The sequence below is a fragment of the Orussus abietinus genome, unplaced genomic scaffold (genome assembly GCF_000612105.2).
Source record: "Orussus abietinus isolate OABI.00-Male unplaced genomic scaffold, Oabi_2.0 scaffold46, whole genome shotgun sequence".
NCBI lineage: Eukaryota > Metazoa > Arthropoda > Insecta > Hymenoptera > Orussidae > Orussus > Orussus abietinus.
The window spans coordinates 222078-245638 of record NW_019394349.1 but is presented as its reverse complement, the minus strand read 5'-3'; the positions used below and the strand labels follow the sequence as shown (position 1 = coordinate 245638).

General features: G+C 46.6%; 4 protein-coding genes across 4 annotated transcripts in view; 1 reads left to right on the top strand and 3 right to left on the bottom strand.

Annotated features, from left to right (window-relative positions):
• Positions 1–29: 29 nt before the first annotated feature.
• Positions 30–4334, bottom strand: LOC105702018 (ribosome biogenesis protein BMS1 homolog). Its single transcript, XM_012429217.1, has 2 exons — positions 3081–4334; positions 30–3011 (listed from the first exon to the last, which is right to left on the bottom strand). Exons 1-2 carry the CDS (start codon positions 3932–3934, stop codon positions 122–124), a joined length of 3744 nt encoding a protein of 1247 aa, XP_012284640.1. The 5' UTR covers positions 3935–4334; the 3' UTR covers positions 30–121.
• Positions 4335–4400: 66 nt separating this feature from the next.
• Positions 4401–5697, bottom strand: LOC105702021 (60S ribosomal protein L19). The gene is made up of 4 exons (XM_012429221.1): positions 5612–5697; positions 5161–5267; positions 4878–5041; positions 4401–4784 (listed from the first exon to the last, which is right to left on the bottom strand). The coding sequence occupies exons 1-4, from the start codon at positions 5614–5616 to the stop codon at positions 4458–4460; spliced, it is 603 nt and encodes a 200-aa protein (XP_012284644.1). The 5' UTR covers positions 5617–5697; the 3' UTR covers positions 4401–4457.
• Positions 5698–6529: 832 nt separating this feature from the next.
• LOC105702019 (probable peroxisomal acyl-coenzyme A oxidase 1) lies at positions 6530–11395 on the top strand. The gene is made up of 10 exons (XM_012429218.2): positions 6530–6647; positions 7774–7933; positions 8015–8183; positions 8259–8382; positions 8452–8571; positions 8642–8927; positions 8997–9159; positions 9230–9573; positions 9672–9927; positions 10004–11395. The coding sequence occupies exons 1-10, from the start codon at positions 6530–6532 to the stop codon at positions 10262–10264; spliced, it is 2001 nt and encodes a 666-aa protein (XP_012284641.1). The 3' UTR covers positions 10265–11395.
• The window catches only part of LOC105702020 (syndecan), a 40454-nt gene continuing 27868 nt past the window's right edge, over positions 10976–23561 (bottom strand). The window contains exons 2-5 of the mRNA XM_012429220.2: positions 16928–17114; positions 16629–16723; positions 16355–16526; positions 10976–15928 (exon numbers count right to left, since the gene is read on the bottom strand). Coding sequence (XP_012284643.1) covers positions 15747–15928; positions 16355–16526; positions 16629–16723; positions 16928–17114 — 636 coding nt within the window. The 3' untranslated portion in view covers positions 10976–15746. The remainder of the gene's footprint in view (positions 15929–16354; positions 16527–16628; positions 16724–16927; positions 17115–23561) is intronic.

Below are 23561 nucleotides of genomic sequence, written 5' to 3'. Positions count from 1 at the left end.
AGTATTGGAAATAATTTAAAGTAGTAATGTACAAACGGTACATGTAAATATATTTATATATAACAGGTATATTTTAATAATATACAAAATCGTACACCGCGAAGTCACCTTACGAAAATACTTAACTCTTTGAAGCTCGTTTCTTATTTTTAGCTTCCATTTTGCTGAGTTGCCTGAAAACTTGCTTTTTCAATTCCTTCTGTCTCTGTAATTTTTTAGCCTCTTCTGCCTCGACCTGGGCTTGATGTGCAGCCATTCGTTTACTGGTAGCTTCTTTGAGTTGTTCCTGCTTACGATTGTACGTCGTTTTGATCATTTTCATTAATCTAGCGATATTCTCTTCTTTAGGTTCTCTGACAACAGCTACACGCTTCTCTTCGAAGGTATGCTTATGGGTTCCAGGCAATTTCGGTTTGTCGCGGTAAGGTAAATCCTTCTGCAAGGATTTAGGGATCACCAAGGGTTTGAAAACCCTAACCTCTCTTTCGATGGGTGTGTACAGGGAATCGACATTAGGCTCTACACGAATTTTATTCTCTCTTTTCAGTTGGCCAGTTGTTTTCATGCCACGCCACTGACTCTTCGTCGAAGGTGGCAGTAAGAGCGATGTGACTGGATTATAAAAGCGAGGCACTTCGACGGTATACCAAGTACGACAGAAGACGATGTCACTCAGTAATATTTTATCCTCAAATGTTGCTCGAAAGCAGCCTTCGGGCTTTGACACAGCTTTTTTTATTTGTCCTCGTATACCCGACACAGTTTTTATTTTTGCACCTTCAAACTTGGCCACTTCCAAACTAGAGTTGAACATGTCTTTAATAAAAGCTGTTTTCTTGTAGATCTTCATTGGCACACCGGTAAGTTTTAGCTTCTTCATAACTTGAGCCGTCTTGTCAATTTCAACAATGGACCCTGTAGCAGCTATCCGAAAACCTGGTGTTCTCACTGAAACATCTTGTATAGCTAACACTCCGCTACCTTGTGGAGTTATCGGTCCCCAGAAATGAGCCATACATGCCACATGCTCCGGAGTGTACTTCAGCATTCTGCTTCGCAGATTGTCCTCCAACTTGGAATAAATCGGCAGTGTCTGGAAACGTCTCCAGCCTATCGACAAGATGATAGGATCTTTGCTCTTTAAGATCTTGGAGTACCAACGGTGTTTCTTTATCCTAGTCTGTACCATACCAATATTTTCTTCTCTATGAAGCAACCCTCCGACCACGAGAGGATACGTGGGATCTAAATGAGTTATTAGCTCGGAGGGAACAGACTCTATTTCAATGCGGACATACATGCCTGCTCGAAATCCTTCGAGCTGTACTCTGGCTTCGTCATCCATGTTTTCAAATTCAGACCTATTCAATTGTGCCTGCTTTTCGGCTTCGGATTTTAACTCATCATAATAGGTCTTACCTTCGCCATTGTCATACTCGGAATCGAATTTTTCTTTGAGTTCTCTCTTTTTTTCCAGTAGCTTTTTCTTCTCTTCAGTGTCATCTATTGGAATCTCCTTGGAAGATTTCTGGTCTTTAGATGTTTCCGCTAGGTGTTTCTCCTTTGTTTCTAAATCCTCGAAATCGCCATATAATTCTTCATCGCTCATGTCGTCGAGCTTTAGCAACATTTCAGCATCTTCGGATTCCTTCCATTTGCCCGTTACGAAACGATTTGTTAAGAAAACTTTGTTGTCTTCGAATAACCAATCGCGTGGTGGCTCGGAAGAATAGAATACACTTTCCTCTTGATTCTTCAATTCGCGATCTCTTAGCTTTTCTTTTTGCTGTCTTGTCATCGCTCGAAAAATTCCACCAATTTCTTCTTCTTCATCACGATCTTCTTTAGAATCGACATTCTCTCGACTGCTAGTAGATTCGTTAAATACTCCATAAACTACCTTCATTAGATTCCTGGTACTCTGTTGTCGAGCAATAAATGCTTGACTGGCTTTCTCGGTTAAATTAGACTTCCAATTTAAATTATCTTCATCTTCTTCTTCGTCTTCATTCTTTTCATCGTCATCCTCTTCATTCTCGTCACTGTCGATGTCATGGTTTAACTTATCAATTTCCATATTCTCTCTTGCTTCCAGTTCATCTTCACTCAGTTCGTCAAAGCTTTCTTCATTCCTAACATCATCAGAATCTAGCCTTGAGTTGCCCTCCCGCTCCTCTGCATTCAACATGTTGAGTGCTTCGGCTATTTTACTTTTAACATGATTTTCTGGATTTTTACTTGGTCGTTTGTAGATCTGTTCTTCAAATTTGTCTTCTTTTTTTGTACCTTCATGCTTTACGCCTTTAGCCCTAAGAATTTTAAGTTCTTCGTCCAAATCATTGGCATTGAGAACATCAAATTTTCTTTTTTTCACCATTTTCTTTTCCTCATTTTTAGAAGTTATTCCTTTTCTTTTCCTCTTCGAGGTACCTTTCTCTGATGCCTCATCGCTGTCAGAATCATCTACAGACATCATGTCATTATCAGATTCTAATTCTGATTGGTCCTTGTTGACGTTAGGAAGTTCATCGTCGTCGTCACTGGATTCATTCCCTTGATCACTATCATTGGAATCTTTAAATGTAACTTTTCTTCTAATTCTTTTATCTCCAGATTTACTTTCATCATATACCGGAGTACAAAAATCGTCGGTGACATCTTTTGCCTTTATAGGTGCCGATTCACTAAATATCTGTAGCTCACTGTGCTGTAGCTTTTTATCCAGTGTCTCTTGCGTTGCCATCAATGAACCAATTAGACCAGTATCATCCTCTTTATAGGAATGACTGCCACCCAATTCCACATATACAGCATCTTTATCATAAACAATGCCACCAACACCAGAAAATGGAGCATAAATTAAACGTTCCTTCTCAATAAGTGATCGTTTTTTTAGATGCTCCGGAAGAGGACAAGGATCAGGGAGAAAACTAATATCTTTAATTTTCAAATCCCCGCATCCAGGTATATGAACAGATGACTGTTTATTGAAGGGAACTCCTCGGACATAACTGCAAGAAAAATCGTAATTTGCACCCACTTGAAATAAAAAAGTAATTCATTAAAGAAAAAATTCTTACCCATATAAACTAATCGTTCTATCAACTTTTACATCTTTGCGTATTAATTCAGGAGATGTCAAATCCTCAATTCTGTCCGCTAACAAATAGGGATGAGTCGTGCGCCAAGTTAAAGGCCTAAATTTCATAACCGATATGAACCTGGATAGATTTTTTATTTCATTCCTCAGGTACTCATCGTGAAGTAAACCAGAAAGATAAAACAATTTCGCACCCGCATAGACTTCGGTCCAAAAGCGGTGCTTCAACTGTTTCTTAGTTTTCCTTAATTGTTTTGCATTTTTTATTAGATCCAAATGAGTTAAAACTCCCATAATTCTAGGCATACCATGGACTTGACATATGTTTAAGAATTCAAATATTTCCATTTCAAATCCAAAGGAGGCATCCACAAGGAGCAGTACTAGATCTGCTACTTTAGCGATGTCGATCATACTGTTAACGTCGTTGTTGCACTCCATGAACGTGATTCTTTGTTTCTTCCCAGAAACCACAGTGACCGGTCCTATGATGCTAGTCAGAGGTTGCCGTGCAAAAGCCTTTATTAAGCATTGGATCACCAAAGATTTGCCTACTTTAGGAGGTCCGACTACTGCGACTAAGACCGGAGGTGGTTCTAGGGGCGTTCGATCCACTAAAGGTAAATGCTGCCTCTTTGCCTCGATATCCTGCTTACGTCTAAATCTCCTCTCCGCTTTGATGGCAGAGTTAAATGTAAATGCTTTAGGATTTTTCTGTTTGCCCGATAACTCCTGAATGTGCACGTTTTTCGCCTTTTTCTTTTCCGCCTTGCGACCGGCATTGCGATCTCTGTGAGATTTATGCTTAGTACTCTCATTGTCTACCGTAGACATCTTGTAATTATGAAACACTTAACAGAGTACTTATTATTTCTACTAATTGTTTACATTTATTTAATCGTGGCACCTGGTATCTTTCAGGTTAGACATTCTTTAGTCGGAGCCAACTTCGAGGCAGCAATGTACTTAATAGTAGTAGATAGACTCTACCAAAGATGAATTGGAAGATTGCTCACGGGCAACGTCGCACGATCGCATTCTGTGGTACCCTCGGTGGAGAATGCAGGCGGCTCGTGCATTTACCCGCAATGGCGGCCCTACTCAGGGCTGTATCTTATTTTTGCTCCCAACTCATTTCTCAAGTTTAAGCTATCGCCTAGTACTCTTCCATCGAAACTATTCCACACTTAACTTACGCACGCTTCTCATTACACGCATTTCAAACCCGATTATTTCAATGAAGAGTTATCTTCTTGGCATGGGAACTTCGCTACACTTTGATTCAAACGCACGCACTACATGAATTTACAAATTTCCGAGGATTTTTTATTTTCTTATACAATAGAACAGGTTTAGATTACTTTTTCTGTGCTGCCGCAGCTTCGTCTTCCTTCTGGTAGGATTGCAGAAGTTCCTGCTTTTTAGTAGCGATGCGTTCCGCTCTACGCTTACGAGCTTCACGAACTTTAGTACGACGCGCTTCAGCCTGGTCCGAAAGCATCTCTGCACGAGCTTTTTCAGCCTTCTTCTTGTGGATAAATTCCATCAATACTCTCTTGTTTTTAAAAACATTTCCCTTAGCTTTCATGTACAAAGAATGGTACAGATGTCTATCGATTTTCTTAGTTTCCCTGTACTTCTTCAGAAGTCGACGCAGTACTCTCATGCGTTGAATCCACAAATCCTGAAATCAACATCGATTAATTACATACACGTTAAAATGTGTTTTAAAGAATAAAACTCTACCTGTAATCATAGTAAAATGAAAATAATTTACCTTTTGTGGAGTACGGGCATTAGCAGTACCCTTCCTTTTACCAAAACCACAATGTCGCCCTTTCCGCCTAGCTTCGGTATTCTTACGTACTCTTGCCCTCGAGTGAACGGCTACAGGCTTTTTAATAATAAGACCATCCTTAATAAGCTTACGGATGTTTTGTCCTAAAAATATTACAAGTATATTTAATATTTAATCATTATGAGTATCTTGAATAACGCATAAGATACTGTAACTATACAATATGCATCTGGAAATTAGTTTGAAATGATAATTTACTTACTTGAATTGGTATTGGCAATTTCGTTGATTTCATTAGGATCTAACCAGACTTTTTTTTTGCCACATCGCATAACCGAGGCTGCTAGCCTCTTCTGCAACTTTAGGGAGCTGTGAACAGGAAAAACGAGGTTATGTCACTGAGTTATCTTAGATCGTTTATTATACATTAAAAACCTCCTTGACCGCTTAATAGGTCTTTCTTATATTTGGAAGAGAAACACTGCAGAATTTCTTTATACATTCACAAATTCTATTGAAATAAAAGTTAAACACCAAGCCATGTGGCAAGGCTCGACTCGGGTAATCTGTCAAGTGCACGGTCTGCGGCTTTTTTGTACTTTAGATATTGGCAATAGATAACAACGAATTTGTTTATCCAGCATTATCACAAATCGTTTCATTCTAAACTGTACTTTCAGCCGAAGTTATTAAACTCAACGAGAGACAAGTACCTCATGATGAAGCCTCCGAGCTCTTCGTGGTAAAGAAGATCAAGATGGCCGCCGTCGTGCTTCCTTGTTTTCCCGAGTCAAAACCACTGTTGAATAAAATAAACAACGTAACGCATGAACAAATCTCCTCCATAAATACTGGAATTAATTTTCCACTTTCAAATTCCTCAAATCACTGCATAAAAACATAGATACATATTTGAGTAGCTTTTCGTTTTTTATCCCCCGATACAGGGCCGTCGCGATTAATTCCGCACCCTGCACAGTTACCATCGAAGTTACTCCATTTTATTAACCCACGCAAATGTAAGGAATATCGCAAAATACTTCGTCAATTTAACCCTCAGATTCATACAAGCATAAATATAAATTCTTTCCTAGAAGAAAAGCCACCTAAGCGATTCGGATCAACATAGTACCGATTATGAAAATAATTTGCACAAAAGCATAACCATTATTGCAGCCATCTGATATTGAAAGAATTTTAACATTACAGCGAGTATGTATTTCTATTTAATATCTTAGTAATAGAGTAATATTACTATTTAATATAATCACATCGGAGTACCCGTAGGAACTGTACACTATGAGGAGAGTATATATGCTTTAGGTTAGTCGGCGCACCTGACGTGCTCTCGTAATGGAAAGGGGAGAAAGTGGAAACGGAGTGAAATAAGGATATTCGGTTTCCACTGTCAGTAGTCTGATAGCGTCTGCCAGCGTTGACGAAAACGATCTAAAACGAGGGAGTTGAGCATCGGTTAGGTGGCTCGGAGGATGAAAGAGTCAACGCGTTGCTCTCGCGGCCCATCCCAGGTTAGGTTGGTCATAGAGTCAAGAGAAACCTAGTCCGGCTTGGGCGACTCTCGCGGCCGCGAATTCCCAGCCGCGCTCAGTCGCACTCAGTCGCACTTCGACATGACGACGGTCAACGGAGATTTGTTATGCGAACGGAAGAAATGTACGTTCAACCCTCTTGAACTCACACACTTTCTGGACGGAGGTCCGGAAAGAACGGCGTTACGTCGAGAGAGAGGTACACGATCTATTATTTCATTTGATATACATATGTGTACATGGTACACTACATGTGTATACATGACATTCAAAGCATGCCTAGGTACACATGTGTCGCATTTCCAGCGGACGATTAAGGAAGGGATCAGGAATTGTGAATCTACTAGGACAGCTGTTCTTAGATATTGACACTTGGCATTATTTCCAGATATTTTTTAAATATCACCCAGACCGATTTCACTTGACCGATTACCGCCCACCTGTTAAAATTCACTTGACAGTTCCATTGACGGATGTTTTGGAAGTTCTCAGCATGTGACTATTCTTCCATTCTTAGTCAAACGGGGAGAGGGATATCATTTTTCGAAAATATATTTTTTTTAAACGCCGAACTTTGTCTCATTAATCGGCAATAGTGGATATCATTATCGATATCGCAGATAAGCATCGTATTTGGGTTATCAAGCAATGCTACTTTAGATGCGTATTCGACATTCCGCAACACTACATACATTCACTTTGACGTCAACTGCAGAATTTACTTTGATACCCAATTATCCACTGGACGTTGATCCGAGGTGAATCATTGAATGATGTTGCGCGAGTTCCTCTAATTCATTGAGAGCCTAACTTATTGTATGCTTGCGTTAATATTGCACTCGTTATAATTGCGTGAACGAATAAAATTAAAGCGGAGTGAGAAGAGTTTTTCAGCAGATTTCAATGTCACAATTATCTTCCTGATCCTTGGTTAAGACCGGTTTATCTCGACCTCTATTACTATTCCTTCCATAAGGTTACTCGACTTTGTAACAGCAAGATTGACATAAGTCCTAATTAACGAAAAGAAATCGTTGGAGCATTCAAGGATAAAACCGTTCGCGAAAAAATTATCCGCCGATTAAAAATTGCCTGTGAATGCATAATATTCAACTGTCACACGTAAACTGAGACTGTTTAAAATGCCTCATACATATTTATTCATTCGTGTTAATACTAATAACAAGTCACGAATTGTGAAGGAGGAAGGAAAAGTCCATCGTGCGATTGAACTTCATTATATTTGTCGTACAGGAAAAAAATTGAATATTTATGTTAATATATTCCCGCGACAGTTCTGAGTGATTTCTATTTTACATTTGCAGAGGAATATTTTATAAGCGATCCAGAGTTTCGGGACGACATCCCTACAAAATACAGGAGTCATAAGGACGTCTATGAACACGCTCTACGAAAAGGATGCCACGTTCTTCGGAAATTGCAGGAACTGGAGAGCGAGGGAAAAGCGGATATCGACGTATTCTCGTAAGCTTTATTAAATATTCCCTGCGTAGCTTTAAACAAATTTACTCCGCACGTTAATCACGTTTCTTATTAATTCTTCAGACAAATATTAGGAGGCATGATGGGAACCGCGATCATGACGGAAGGGAATCCTTTAACTTTACATTTTGTCATGTTTATCCCAGCTATAATGGGGCAAGGCACGTATGAACAGCAAGGATACTGGATGGGTAGAGCATGGACGTGTGATATTATTGGTACATATGCTCAGGTAAGCTCCGAGTGATAACAATCACTGGGAAGAGCTTATATTTAGAAATTAATAAATTTCATTTCACTTTTGTAGACTGAATTAGGTCACGGGACATTTGTTAGAGGACTGGAAACGACTGCAACCTACGATTCTACCACGAAGGAATTTATCTTGGACAGCCCGACGTTAACGTCTTACAAGTGGTGGCCTGGAGGGTGTACGTCATTTTAAATTTATCCCGTTTCATTACAAATCATTTCTGACTAATACCTTTTATCATTTACAGTGGGTCATACTGCCAATTACGCCGTTGTCGTTGCACAGCTGTACATCAATGGCCTGTGCAAAGGGGTGCATCCTTTTATCGTACAACTTCGAAATGAAGAGACACACGAGCCGATGCCAGGTAATTCTAAGGAAGAAAGTGACGCTAATTATAATGGAAGTATCTTGTTAACTGGATAATATTCTGTTAGGGATCAAAATCGGTGAAATTGGTATAAAGTTGGGGATGAACGGGACCAACAATGGGTTTCTCGGATTCGAAAACGTAAGGATACCTCGGGAGAACATGCTGATGAAGAACTCACAGGTTTTGGAAGATGGCACCTACGTTAAAGCTTCTAACGATAAGTTAACCTACGGCACGATGATGTTCGTTCGCGTTGTCCTAATTCGGGATATATCGAGATACTTATCAAAGGCTGTGACCATTGCTGTCAGATACAGCGCCGTCAGACGACAAGGTCAAATTAGATCCGAGTAAGCGAATAGACGGCGGCATAGAGTTCCGTGTAATGCAATTTTATGAAATTATAACTCTCTTCGTAGCGAGCCAGAAACGCAGATTATTGACTACGTGACACAGCAGTACAAATTGTTTCCCAACTTGGCGGCGTGCTATGCCTTCGTTATGTCTGCTGATTGGATTTGGGAGATGTACAACAACGTTACCGCCGAACTCGATAAAGGAGAATTGGAGAGACTTCCCGAGGTACTAACTTCACATTTTCCCCCACGTAATTAGACACTGGAAAAGGAGATTAATATCGTGAATATTTTAGTTACACGCCTTGGCTTGTTGTTTGAAATCGGTGGCTACCTCGGATGCAGCAACAGGCATAGAGCAAGTTCGCCTTGCTTGTGGTGGGCACGGTTACATGGACTCTAGCAATTTACCAGCAACTTACGGCTTCGTCACCGCGGCTTGTACCTACGAGGGAGAAAATACTGTGTTACTGTTGCAAACCGCTCGGTACTTGGTGAAAGCTTGGAAACAAGCTGCCAGCGGACGACCTTTGCCCCCGACGGTGGAGTACTTAACGCGTCACTTTAAAAAGATAAAATACAGACCTTGGAAGAATACTTTGACCTGCATTGTCTCCGCTCATGAAGCTGTCGCTGCCGGGTAAAAAACACTTTCGTTATTTAATGTTCCATCGCGTCGTTAATTGCTACGTCATATCTTATGCAAGTAGTTAAATGTTTTCGCGTACATTGTCGTAGGAAAATTCAATCCGCTACAGAGAACATGGACAGAAGGATCCGTGCAGGTGTACCTGCAGAAGACGCTTGGAATCAGACTAGCATAGAGTTGGCTCAAGCCGCGGAGTCTCACTGTCGGTCTTTTTTGGTCATGAGATTCGTCGAGTCCGTTAGGAATTTAATGTCAGTTTCTCATGAATTGCATACAGTACTTATGCAATTGTGCGAACTATACGCCGTGCACTGGGTGTTGCAGAGGGTCGGAGACTTTCTAATGGTAAGTTGATTTTCATGTTTTACGACGCGAGTTTTTATTATCTGTTGATGTATTAATAGATGTAATTCCATTGTAGTTTTCCACTTTGGATGTTAAAGACGTACCGGCCCTCCGAAAACGCCTCGAAGAGTTACTTGCAGCCATTCGACCGAATGCCGTCGGTCTTGTCGACGGTTTCGACATACGCGATGAGATTTTAAATTCCACTTTGGGAGCTTACGACGGTAATGTTTACCAGCGACTTTTCGAAGCGGCCATGAAAAGTCCTTTGAATCAAGAAAGCGTCAATAAATCGTTTCACGATTACTTGAAGCCATTTATCAAAAGCAATTTATAGTTACGACAAGACCGGTGTTTACAAATATTACTCGTTGCTGATCAAGTATTATGTACGGGTCTTGTAAGGAAAATGTTACGTGCCTGGCGCATCAACGTGTAATGAATATCGTCTGGTATGGGAATCACAATATTTTCTATGTATTCAAAGTGATATAAAAAACAGCCGTACTAAGTACGCGAAGGAATTAAAGGGTCAAGTATCGCGATGAAATATTATGTAAGCTAGCGATAGATTATCATGGACTTGTTATGCCAATTAATCTTCCGAGTTTAACCAATAAGATGTGCAAATCTGTTTGCCTAACTATGGCGAGCAGAAGAGATGATATTAGTAGCTTTATCGGGAGTTTATTTCAGCTCAAAGTGTTTCCATTAAGTCTGGCCAGAAAACGGCAAAGACCGAATAATTTAATTAAAATAATGCTGTATGGTGATCGCATGGGTGATAAATGGTTATTACAAATAGTATATTTTATACGAATTTTAGTAAGAAATAAGAGAGGTTAATGGATGGAAACACGATGGTCCAAGTAGTTCCGTTTAGATGATTTTACACTTTTAATAGCGCTGATATTCCCTGACGTTTACGGCGAGAAAATCGAAGTATCTTTTAGCAATAATACTCAAAGGAGACGAAAAAATCGTAGGACCGCCAGTAGCTTTTGTAAAAAATTTTCGAGATCATATGTACGAAGGACGACTCCTCAAGTACCTTACATAGTACAGTGTTTATTTACAGAATAGGAGCGACGACATACAATATTATTTGTTATCATACTAGTATAGTGCAATTATTATTAATTCCTGTTAATTAATAATAATGTGTTATTATCGTACGCGCCTGCGAGAGCGATAACGCGAGAATCCTATATTCTTCCTTCGTATTTTTCTCTCTCTCTTTTTTTTCTTCTTTTTGTCCACAAAAGTTCTCAACTTCGGAAAGTCGTCTTATCAGGCGAACACCGAAGCATCCTATAAATAACGCGATTCCTTGTACCGGCATGTAGTTAACGGAACGTGAGTGTTCTAGCCTTCGAAGCAAGGTCCGCTAACCAATGAAGATAAGGTATACCTTTAGGCGGTGATAACGTTCAACACGTTTTGTAATAAAATGTCTGAGATCCTAACACACCGAATGTTTAATATTTTCTATACCAGCGCATCATCGGGCAATCAATAATTTACTTAAAAGAAATCAGCAGTATCCTAGATAATTGGACCACGCAATAAAACCGATAATCCCTGTCGTATGCTCGATCGATAGACCTTGCCCGAAATGTTTTAAAGGCAGTAAAGCAACAACCAGTGACAAGTTCGGAGTCATAAAAATGACACTTTACCGCACTGACGTGGGAATAAGTACATATATATAAATGTATATATATCATATACACATATATGTATGCGCTAGGGAAACGATACTTACACTTAAAAAAGTAACATTGTTAATTACCGTTATCATTAAATATTATCAGTTTAAAATTATTATTCATTCGTCCACCTGGCCTATGATTCTCTAGTTTGACATCTTTTAGTCGCTATAGTGTTATGGAATACAACCTCTTATAAAATATGATTTCATTACAATTATTATTTCGCTTAGAATGTAGACAGAGTTCTTGGAGTATTAATGAGCCACGTGGGACGAGTAAATGTCTCCTCTTCGATTCAACACGCGACGAACGGCAGTTCTCGTTAATTTCAGGAAATACGGAGCGACGATAACAATTGTTGAATCGAGAGGATCGCCATCAATGTCGGGGTTTAATTTAACGTACCTCGCTCCTGTTAAATATTTATCCAGAGAAGGACCGACCATCTCGCGTTGACCCTGATCCCACGTGGACAATTAATTACTTATGTCTGTCGAGTTCTGTCTATATATCATTAGAATGATAAAGATTACAATCCAGTTCCAGGTTCCGTTTACCTTGCTCGAGAGCAAGGAAAGGAGTGTGAGATTTTCCTCGCGGGCTCAGGAGGGGCATTTCGACATGGAACCCCCGAAGAAGTGGAAATCGGAAAAGAGGGGAGAAAAAAAAAATGTACAGCAGCAACGTAAACACTGACGATAACGGGGGAAGGTGACAGAGAAGAAGGGGAAGATAAGGAGGTTTCGAGGCGGGAACCACCGATGAGCGATTAAATAAATTATCGATGAAGAAGGGGACAAAGTAAGCGACTCTTAAACGATTATACCGTTAGTTAATCTAATTACCGTAAGCGATATCTCTTAACGTTAGTTTTTTACGTTTACTACACGGCTCGTCGATTTTTATCCGATCGACGAGGGTGCTACTTGGAATAAAAAAAGTCGACCTAGCCGATGTTAAATGGTTTCTGGTCAATGTGCATCTGTCGGTGGATCGACATAAAGGAGAAGTCACTTTTCCCTTGAAAATGCGGAGAAACGTCCGCTGGACTAAGTTCGATTTGACGTATGTTTTTGGTCGATCAGCTGATCGGAAGAATTCGGTGCATCGAACGGAGTACTATTTTATCGTGTTACGCGTTTCAAGAGAACTCGTGTCTGGAATGAACGGCGGTTTTTATCTTTTACGTTGGACGCGCTATCTCGGTATTGCGCAATTTTGTTTTCGCAAAGAGGAATACATTGATCGGCTTTTTATCGGTACCTCTCAAGCGCATTCGCGCGGAATCATCATTCGCGACTCAATGGCGCCAAGGTCATGGTTTTACTCGTATAAAGATCTCGACTAGCACTTCCGGCTGCGTTCCGGAAAGCACAATTCACTTTCGAGGAGAAATCTAATACAATGTGGTTATCAAATGCGAGACGTCGCAAGTAACTGGTGTAAAAGAAGAAAAAAAAAGGAACAGAAAGAATAGACCGGAGATCGGTAAAGGCTGCGAGTAGATTCAACTTGAAAGATTTAAAATCATCGATAGTAAAGCAACGGGTATATTAAATCGTTGGTCGAACGTGAGACCTAAAATGGAATACGGCGGAATCGCGAGGGACTCGTACCAAATCTCAATTCTCTTACGTAATAAATGGCAGTATCGACATGATATTAATCTCTCGATTTCCTAACCTCGGCGTTAATACGCGTTAGCGGAGCCTCCGAATGGATAACAGCCGCTCGAAAATTGATCTACAAGGAAAATACGACCTTGCAAAACCAATGCTTGATATTTGGCCGATTGCATCGGTACCGGATAGGACGGTGTCGAGAAATGAAGCAACGGAGGAAAATCGAAGAACGCGGATGCGGTACAGAAGACAGGAGGACGGACAAACGACGGGTTGTAAATACGGCATTGCCGCATCGAGTCGGAATTCAGTAAACACCCCTTGCGAAGTCGATTAATTCGAACGGGTCCCGCGACACAAGAAAACCTGCCTGACAAAAGTTGTCCGGAACAATACGCGGAACAACTTTTGTTCGAAACACTTCCCGATGCCGTCGGTCGTTCACGGGCAAAAAGGAGGGTTTCTCGCAAACAGGGGAAGGTTTGACCGTGACTCTCTCAAGATGGCGGATCGAAGGTTCGTCTAGGAGAATCGGGAGGTCCAAGGTGAAATGAAAGAGAGGGGTAAAACAATGAATAAATAACCACGGCCCCCCGCGTCGGGCCGGCACTCGGGCCCTCTTAATAAATATCGAGAAGAAATCCTCGGAGCGACGCTGTCTCGTTTTCCTCCATTTTAAACGATAATATGGCAAATGCGGTGCAGTCGGAGGTGGTCCGACGTTTAGCTAAAACGCGTCTCCTCGTGATATGCCCTGTCGGACGCGGTAAGAATAAAACTATCCTTCTCTTCGAGATCATTCCTCCGTGAGACGCGTCCCTGCATGAAATTCTACGGTCTCGCCCATCGGTAATAATTCTCCAAAAAATCCCACGCAGGACCCCCCAACCCCTCGACCCTGACATCCTCGTACATAAAAGGCAAATACAAGTTGGCGATTCGGTATCTCGCGACATCGTTACATTAGAAACTTCTTACACATCTTGCATTCGCCCGAGTAAACGATAACATCGCCTATACCCGCGAACAAGTTCTACATTTTTCCTTTTTTCTTTCCCCACCATCGGAATAAAGGAAGATTCAAGGCCGTAAGGGTTGAGCTTCCCTTCAAATCCCAAAGGACGTCTCCGCGACCGGTCGACATCGCGTTATCGTTTCCTCCTCCGGCGAGTTGTCGAGAAACGCATCTCTCCTCGCGCCTTGGAAAAGTAGAAACAAGCCGGGAAACGCGAGCAATCGCATCTCGTTCGCCTAGATTAATGCCTTCCACCTCTCGCTCGTTCTCTCCCACTCTTTCTCTCTTCCTTTCTCACGCACTCTCCCACACACACGCGCTCTATCTATCTCTCTCTCTCTCTAGCTACACAAGTTAAATTAATTAATTAGTAAAAGTTTTCTCCTCTCCTCGGGGAGCAGGATCGCCCGCCGAGGCCACGAGGCGCAACGGCAATCGTTTCCGCGTCTCGCGTTAATCTCCGATCGACTCGCGTTAACCCCCGATCAACCGGCGTTAATCTCCGATCAACTCGCGAGCGACTTCGCCTCCTTCCTACGAGTCGTCTGCATAGAAACCACCGTCCCGTGCCATAGGTGCCCCCAGAGGATAATTCCACCGACCTTGCCTAATGACTCATTCGCGAGTACGCTTACTCCCGAACAGGCTCGCCTTTATGCGACGCGTTAAACGCGCTTTATACGGACGTGACTATTTGATTCGCCGAAGGGAGTCGACATTGCACCTCTTGTTGGTCGCGAGAGAGATCTCGGATGTCGGCAACGCTTCCATAAACGGACGCGCCAGGAGAAACGAGACTCGGTGGCCGTACAAGGCGCCGGCCGACAAAATCGAGGTCCCTTTCGCTTGCAACCGAGAGGGATTTCGAGTGAGCCGAAAGACGGTCGGGAGAAGGAGAGAGACATCGGGACCCTCGACGGAGTCCCCTCGAGTTCTAGGACAAGTGCATTCCGGGATTGGGAGACGGACCGGGGTTCCGTAAATCGATTGGGCACCCATCGGCACGGGGACGACGATCGTTGCAGCGGTCGCCGACGAGGTCGAAGACGCGACTCGCGGGAGGAAGTCGTCGGCGAGTCGAGTCGAGCGGAAACGAGCGACGCTCGTCCTCGGATCGTCCCGCCGTTCCGTCTGGTCCACCTTACGTCCACCTTCCGCGAGCATTCCTACAGGCTACACGAGTTGGGCGAGCGCATCTGGAATCGGCCGTAGGTTGCCTCCACCGGCCTCGGGACGCGCCCTGGAGAAGCCGACGAGGTCCCTCGAGGCGCTTCTCGGGTCGGAGGAGTCGATCGAGGGCGACCTCGTGTCGCCGGTCGGGGATCATCGCTCGACCCCCGGCTCAGCCCCGGGTCCCGGGAGCGTCTGATTCCAGGTGCGACGGTCGCTCGCCAGGTCCTCGCGCGATCAGTGTCTCCTCGTCCCGAGGTCGGCGGGGCCCGACCTGACGATTTCCAGGGGCCCTGGCCCTCAAGCGTAGAACTCCCGGTTGTGGTGCGGTGCCCCGGGCTTGGGGTACGCCTGCGCCGCCGGCGATCTTCTCGGCTCGTCCAGGGCGTACGAGCCCTCGTCCTTCTTGCGCATCCTGTAGACGATGAACATCACCACCAGGATGGCGCACAGCAGGCCCACCACCGCGCCTCCGATCACGGCTGCAATCGAAACGAACGATAAACTGACCGTAGTTGGTTTTCGCTAGATCTCTTCTTCTAAGATCCGAAATAAAAAAGAAGAGAACCGACACGTGACTTCTAAACGAGCCATTTCCGCGTCCCGAAGTTCTTCTTCGGTTACGACCAACCGCGACCCATGACCCATAACCCATATTCCAACAGAGGTGCATTTGTTCGCTTTTAATTGGAATCGATGGGTTTTGAATCACGGCTCGGTTCCCTTCGTCCGTCCAATTTTAACTAGAATCCAGCTTGATTGGAAGAGGGAGTACAATAAGGGCGGCACGAAGGGAATCGTGGATGGAAATTCGTGAATTAAATTCGACGGTGCCGGGAAGAGGGTTCGGCAGGCAGGTGTCGATGGCGACGAGGAAGAGGCTCGAGGTGGAGTTATCCGCAGTTTACCGGCGAGAACTCCTGGCTGCGCGAAGAAGGAGCTCGCGCGATCCTCGTGCTTCGGATTCATGATGTAGACCTCGTGGGTGTCCTCCGCGTCCTCTTCGTGGTCGTCGCCACCCGAGGGCTCGACCAGGTCGACCTCGTTGTCGGGCCTGTTTACCGTCTCGACGACGCTGGGCTGTAAAGGGAAGCGGTCGTTACTCGTCCCTCGATTTCGTTCCGGAGCGATTTCTGAACTCCTGAACGAAGTCCACGTCGAAAAGCGACTTTCCCCCCGTACCTGTTTCACCTTGGTGTTCGTCTCCTCGACGTAGGTGGTCTTCGGCTCTACTGGTTTATCGGGCGCCGGCTCTATCCTGTTCGGATTGGTGAAATCTGGAAAAAGAGCCGGATCAACGTGTCAATCGCGAGGACCGGTCGATCGACGTCGCGTTTTTCCGTCATCGCGTCCGTCAAAAAATATTCCCCCTCGGAGCTTGCACTAGTAGAATTCCCCCAGGTGAATACAGATCGAGAGGTATCGTTCTACTCCCCGGAAGAGGAATTCTCTCGCCCACTCGGAGGATAGACCTTCGTTACCTCGGCCATCGTCGCCGTCCTCGTCGTCGGGACCGAGACCGCTGCCGGAAGCCTCGAGGTCGTCCCTGACCTCGCCGCCTCCTCGACCCGAGCCCTCCAATCCGTCCTGGTCGTCCAGGTAGAGGTCGTCGGGGAAGGAGTTGTACGTCGTGCTGCCCGTCGATCTCTCCTTGCTGGCCTGCTCCTTCTGAAACTCAGGAAAAGAGCGGAATAAGTCGAGGAGAAATTCGGAAAAAATTTCAGAAGACCGGAGAAAATTCGGAAAAAATTCCCTCCCTACCGTGGGAGGTGCCCGATGGAAAAGAAAAGGGCTCGCAAATTATCGTAACCCTGCCGGCGATATTTCATGTCGTTCCTCCTCGGTCGCCACTTGACCCTCGGTGAACTTGGCGTGTACCGCGTGGCACGCTCGCTCGTCAAAGAAAGAGCCCATAAATTTCTCGAGCTCGGTCCGAGGGAGCGTGAACTCGGATCGCGAGTCTTCGACTGGATCATCGGATATCGGGTTTATCCCATCGATTATCGAAGCCGATGCTGAATCTCTCGAGCCGGTGCACGGATACCGGGTTGCCCGCGATCGAGTTTCCCTCCACCATCTCTACGAGATGAATTTTCAATCCGAGCAGAGAGCGATCCTTCTCTGATTTCGGCTCGCCCCAGGAGAAGGTCGAAATAACCCGGAAGGTCTGGAATCGGTTTCCCAGAGGCGAGATCGAGCGGGAGCCGGAATCACGAGACCGACGACGGAGGAGATCAAAGCGACAGCGATAACCAAACGGGCCCCATTTTCCCGCTTCTTCTATTTTTTTTTTTCCGCAAAATCTCGTTAAAGCGGTTTCTCCTTTTGCGCGGGGCTAGTAAAAGCTCGGCTCGCCCCGACGGGGCGCGAGAGGGAGGCGAAAGCACGGAAAGTTTAATTATCGATCTCGCTCGGGGGTTGCGCGCCGTCGTCCGCGCAAAACCGGAAGAGAGAGCGCGATCGGCCCGATATCGGGGGTCCCGGGGGAGGAAAGGGCCCGAAAGGGAAGACGGAAGCGAAGGAGACGTCGTCGGCTTCCGGCGTTTACGGCGCCGCTGGAATATTTAAGCAGGAGGACGCCACGGGCATTCGGGATCTCCGAGGAAGGCTTTGATCTCGCCGCTCGACCCTGAACTTGGCCGGCCTCCCTTCGAGCCTCCTCGGCGAGGAAAAAAAAATATCCAGAAAATCCCCAAAAATTCCAGGATCCCCCCGGGAGTTTCCGCCACCTCGAGGATAAATCCCCGACATCGGAAAGCCCCATCCAGGTCGCGTAATCGGCACTACCTGGAAGGACGGGCTCCGATCGTCGACCCGAAAGAGGATCGATCTCCCCCGAGGATATCTCCAGGGAGGATAATCGCCGTTCCACGTCGCGCGATTATACCTTGAAAATGGAAATTATTACCCGGAGCCACCGATGGGTACCGGCTGGCCCTGCCAGTTCCCCCCTTTTGGAACATCCCAGCGCGGGCGTTTTGCGAAAATAAGAGAGAAGAAAGGGATATAAAAAAAAAAATAGACGGCAGGAGGAAAACGAGACGGCGATATGTACTCGGTTAAACGGACAATATCTCGGCAATTTACCGGCGCGCCGTGCTCGGCCCGGTGAATTTCCGCAGCCCAGGTCGGAGAAAGGGTTGCGATAATCTCCGGAGTAACGACGCGACCGGAGCCGCGTCGTTATTCCGGCCATATTCGCGATTAATAATCCGGGCGTAAAGCGCGTTAAGGCGAAGAAGGTGAGCAATTCCCGGCGTAAAAGTCCCCGGGAACTAGGAGCTACCTGGACGCGGTTTAAGGCGCGATATACACCTAGTATACAGGCGGTAATAACGCGTTATTAGCCTTAACTTAATAGAGCAGGAGACTGCCGGGACGCGGTCTCGCCGGCAGGTGAATTCACGGAGAGGACCAACCCGTCCCGACAGGAGTTACGTTGGGACCGAATCCTAGGATCTAACCCCTAGGACCAAATCTTGGTATCAAATCCTACCTAGGATATCGGTGGGAAAGAAATTCTCGGGGCGAAAATTTCGGTCTAACAGGGCGGCGGGAGGTCTCGCGGGGTCGGAGGTCGCGATCGATGTGGCCAACAGGCCCTCGACCTCGAGGGGTCGCGCCGGTGACTTACGCGTCTCCTGGTGGGTGCGTCCGGGGTCGGGGATCGCTTAGGCCTCGGAATCGCCGGCAGGTTTCGGGAGAGTCCCGGGGCGCTAGGTGTTCCGCGCTTTTAGGCCAGGTGGAGACTGCACCGGCGTAGTACGGGGTCGCGCCACCGGGCGGCGCCACCGGCGGAGTCGGCCGCCATTGCGGCGGCCCGCGAACCTGCCCGTCAAAAATTCCAACTCCCCCGAGGATTCTCGAAAGTTCCCCCGCTGGCGGGTCCCGCCACCCGGGATATCCCCGAAAAGAGGGCTGCCACTATCGGTCGAGGACGTAGGTAAGGTCGAGAGAGGTCGGCGAGGGCGACGGTCCGAGTCCTCGCGAGAGTCGACGCGTAGGCGCCAGCCCGAGGACCCGATCGATTCTCGGTTTCGAGGGAAACCTCCGCGGCCGCGCCTGTCGCGGCCAAGGTCCGCCGGGACGGCGATTCGTCGAGACGTCAACGGGCTCGGATTCGATTGGTCCGGGTGGACTCTGAACCGTCATGGCGGCCTCCTACACGGGACGGCGTCCGCGACTCGCCGACGAACACGTGGAAAGGAGACGCGACCAAGGTAGATACCGGTACACGGTATCTACTCCAAAAGGGTTTCCGTAATACTTTTTCATTTCATTTCCCGTGGCCAGGTAGCCTCCCGAAATAACGAGGAGGAGCGGAGAGCCTCGAGAAGAAGACGCGGCAGGAGGAAATGACGTCTCCTTTGGATCCGCTCCCAATCGGACGGCGGATTCCGTCATGGCGATCCGGGGAATTCGGGGACGCGGCAGGAAGCGGTCACGTCCGATTCTCCGGGAGCGTTTCAATCACCGGTGGAGACGAGGAAAGGGATTACTTCGGATTGGAAACGTACAATCGCCGGCCCCGGTGAGGAATCGACTCCATTCCTCGCGACACCTCCCTCGGCGAGGGAGGTTAACTCCTTCCCTCCGCTTCCCCCCGTCATCTCTAAAAGCAGCTATTTTTATTCCGTCAGATGCCGAGCCCTCGACTGGCGATAAAGGACGTTCGTTTCCGGACGCTTTCGAGGCGTCGCGAAAAAATGGAGCAGAGGGGAAGGCTCGAGGGGGACCATGGCCTCGGCCAAGGGTGTTCCCGCGGAGAAAATCAAGCCGGTTCGTTAGCCATGTACCAGGTCGAATCACCGGAGAGCGAGTCGGAGGCCGGTCCAAGTGTCGCTTTGAATTTCGTTTCATGCCCAGCGGATCGTGGCGAGTGATCGGATTAGCGAAGAATCCCCAGGGAAGTCCTGGATCCGCGCACGACGGCCCCCGGGCGTACGGGGAAGAGTCTCAAAGAGATCGTCAAAAGCCGAGGAAGGATGTGTGTTTCTCTTTGGCAAATAGAGAGAGGGTAGGTCAGGGGCAGGAATCAGCTCGGAGGAAAGAGGGAAAGAAAGAGGGCGCCGTTTGAATCTCCGAACGAAACGCCGATGTCTCCCGGGAGATGATTAATTTAACGACCAACCCGCTCGTTGCAGGGGAGGGAAATTCGAGCCGGTGGTCACGGATGCCTCCGAGGTGGGGATTGGTATTCGACGACGCGCCCTCTCGAAGAAGGGACGACCCGAAGGGCCGTCGACGGGATGGAGAGGATCACCTTGACAATGGGTCGGTAAGCAAGGCACTCCGGTAATGAAGAGGACTGCCGAGGATTCAACCCGGAGGAGGGTCGACGAGAACGCACCCTCTCGTGGATGGGGAAGAAAGGAGCTTTTGACGTGCCTTCCGCATCTGTTTTCGTTGGGATGGGGACAACGAGGATTCTTGGGATGGCGAAACGACGTCCGAGGGAAGCCTACACGTTTTACGGCGCTAGGGTAATTGCAAGTGTTGTTTGCAATTAAATGCCAGACTCGAGTTCCAGGGGACTAGAAGACCCCGGATTTGCCGCGGATCGAGCGATTTGTCCACCCGATGGGGACGCATCAGGAGAAGTAGAGAATAAAATAAAATAAAATAAAATAAAATAAAACAAGAAGTAGAGAATAAAATAAGAGGAGTAGCTGGCAGAACACTCGAGGAAAATTCCTGAAGATTTACTAGGAAAGAAGAGGACACCGGGAAGGCAGGGGATACTTCTGAAAGAGGTTGGAGGGCATTTCCCGATGGCTTCCGAGAGATCGGGACTCGCGGGTTAAACGATTGCGTAAATCAAAGGCAGGGAGAGGGGAAGCGATCGTCGAAGATGCGGCGTCGTTATCCGCTCCTTCGACAGCACTTTGAAATCCAATTTTCGCGACCGCTCGCCGAAGAACGGCGTATCGATATTCAATTTCGAGGTCGAGTCGAGCTCTTTTTCGACACGCAGCCGTTCGTCGATAGCGATCGTTGAAATTAATTTCCCCAATCTCCCCCGAATCCGCTGTTTACGTTTCATTTGGAAATAACGTTCGGTCCTTGCTTCCCCTAGGTAGTATTTTTCGAAAAGTCTTTCGCGCCGCTATTTACCCTCCCAGTCTCTGAAATTCGATTTCCACAGTCAACACGCGTTTCTCGGCTGAATTCCGTATTTATATTTCATCTCGATATAATCTTCGGCTGTGTTTCCACCTCTCCCGGTTTTACTTATTCCTTGATTTAATTTTTTTTTCTATCTTTCCGAAGAGCCGGCGCGCACCGAGTTATTTGTACATTTAATAATTCTCGAAATCCAATTTACCCGGTATCGGTGTCGCCGGGTTCTGCATTCCCATTTCGCCTCGCCATAGGATTTCCAACGTGTCTTTTTTCCTTTCGACGTGTAAATCGCGTTACCGTCTACTTCCTCCCCTCCCCCCGTGCGTCGATACCAATCACTTTAGGAGCCTTTGGAAAGTCTCGGCGTGTAACTCATTGTTATTCCCTAGCCCTTTCCCGAATCTCCAGGAGCACCGATTTCCGCATCCGAATGAGGTCGGTGGTACACGGAAGCGAGAGGCCGTTCGGATTACATGGTCCGGAAATCGCATCGAGGGACAAATGCAATCGCAAATGAGGTTTGCGGTTTTATCGTCGGCACGGAATGAGGACGATGTCGAGCTCCGATTCGCCAAAAAAAAAAAAAAAAAAGCAAAGGGGTAGGTCCACGACCCTGGGTCCCGCTTTTTCCTTATCGGCTTATTTATAGATTAATTTATTATCCAAATAATTATCCTCTCGTCCCTAGGTCGTTTCGGATTTATGCCGCCTCGAGATGGAGAGCTTCCCGGGGGAAGGTTCAGCCGCCAGGATACATTTCTATTCTCGTGCCCGTCCTCTTCCTCCCCCTAGGAGGGGGCTGGGGCAGAATTAGCGTCCTTCTTCTCGGCATAATTCTCAAGGCGGGTCCTTCGTGCAAAGTTCTCCTGCACTCCGAGCCTTGCTGGAAAATGCAGAAAGCTCTTGATGCACTTCCCCGCATGCCTGCGCTCTCTCTCTCTCTTCCTTCGCGTTCTTTTCCCGGACAAATACGGGTTCTTCTCTTTTTGGGGCTACGTACACCTCTCTCCTTGGCGACACTTCCTTCCCGGTGCGTCACCCTCGTTATGATTATATTTATAAACCGAAGTTTCCCCGCGGGTCGCGAGCCAGGCCTTCGGCGCCAATCGTTACCGTGGCTCGTTCATGTAATTGATGGGCACTTTGATCGAAGGCTCTTTTTATACGCACGGCGAGTCTGTACCTAACAAGCGGCGTAATTATTTAATAAATTATGCACTCGTGTCGCGGCACCCTTCAGGGTCGCCGACCCAATGAGCCAGAATCATCCGGCCGAAATCGATCAGGGCCACGTGCCTCTTGTTCGCGTGTCATTTTGCCGCGTACACGTGTCAAATGACTTATCCGTTCGTGTAAATTTCAACGAGCCCCCCTAGACACAAGGTCGGCCCTAGAATCGATGACCGATCGCGAGCCAATTTAAACCGATCTCCCCTTTTCCAGGCACCGAGGAAGGCGCACAATGGAGGTGCAACGGGAGAAAAATTCAAGCCGCGCATAATAGCCGAGGTCTTGGAGCAGGTTCAAAGCTCGGCGAAATCGGGGGAGGGAAAAATAAAAGGTAGGAAAAGTAAGAGGGAGAGAGGTCGAATCGCCACAACGCGGTTCGGTTATAGAGGAACTTTTCACCCTCATTTATCCACCGTCTGCCCCGAGGAGGCCGAGGGGGGAAAAAAATCGAAGAGCCGGAGGAAGAAAAGAATCCAGGAGAGGGCCGAGAAGAATTAATTCGATTCCCGGCGAAATGGCCTTAAAGAAATGGCTACCCCCTCTCGAAAGGGAACCGAGTTTCGGACCGATCCCGAGCTCGTCTTTGCCCCCGAGGAAGAGGCCCGAGATTACCTTGTATAAAGAAAAAAAAAAAAAAAGAAAGAAAAAAAAAGGCGGTACCGGTTGTCTCCCGACAATCTCGACATTTCGCGGCTCCAAGAGACTCGTCTCTCTCTCTCGACGAATCCCGAGGGGTGTTCCATAAATTCACGGAGAGATTTT

Coding starts and splice junctions, on each gene's coding strand:
- LOC105702018 (XM_012429217.1), bottom strand. CDS start 3,934: ATGTCTACGGTAGACAATGAGAGTACTAAGCATAAATCTCACAGAGAT. Junction 3,012..3,080: donor AGAACGATTAGTTTATATGG/GTAAGAATTTTT, acceptor TTTTTCTTGCAG/TTATGTCCGAGGAGTTCCCT.
- LOC105702021 (XM_012429221.1), bottom strand. Junction 5,042..5,160: donor AATTGCCAATACCAATTCAA/GTAAGTAAATTA, acceptor TAATATTTTTAG/GACAAAACATCCGTAAGCTT. Junction 4,785..4,877: donor ATGCCCGTACTCCACAAAAG/GTAAATTATTTT, acceptor TGTTGATTTCAG/GATTTGTGGATTCAACGCAT.
- LOC105702019 (XM_012429218.2), top strand. CDS start 6,530: ATGACGACGGTCAACGGAGATTTGTTATGCGAACGGAAGAAATGTACG. Junction 9,160..9,229: donor AATTGGAGAGACTTCCCGAG/GTACTAACTTCA, acceptor TGAATATTTTAG/TTACACGCCTTGGCTTGTTG. Junction 9,574..9,671: donor CATGAAGCTGTCGCTGCCGG/GTAAAAAACACT, acceptor ACATTGTCGTAG/GAAAATTCAATCCGCTACAG.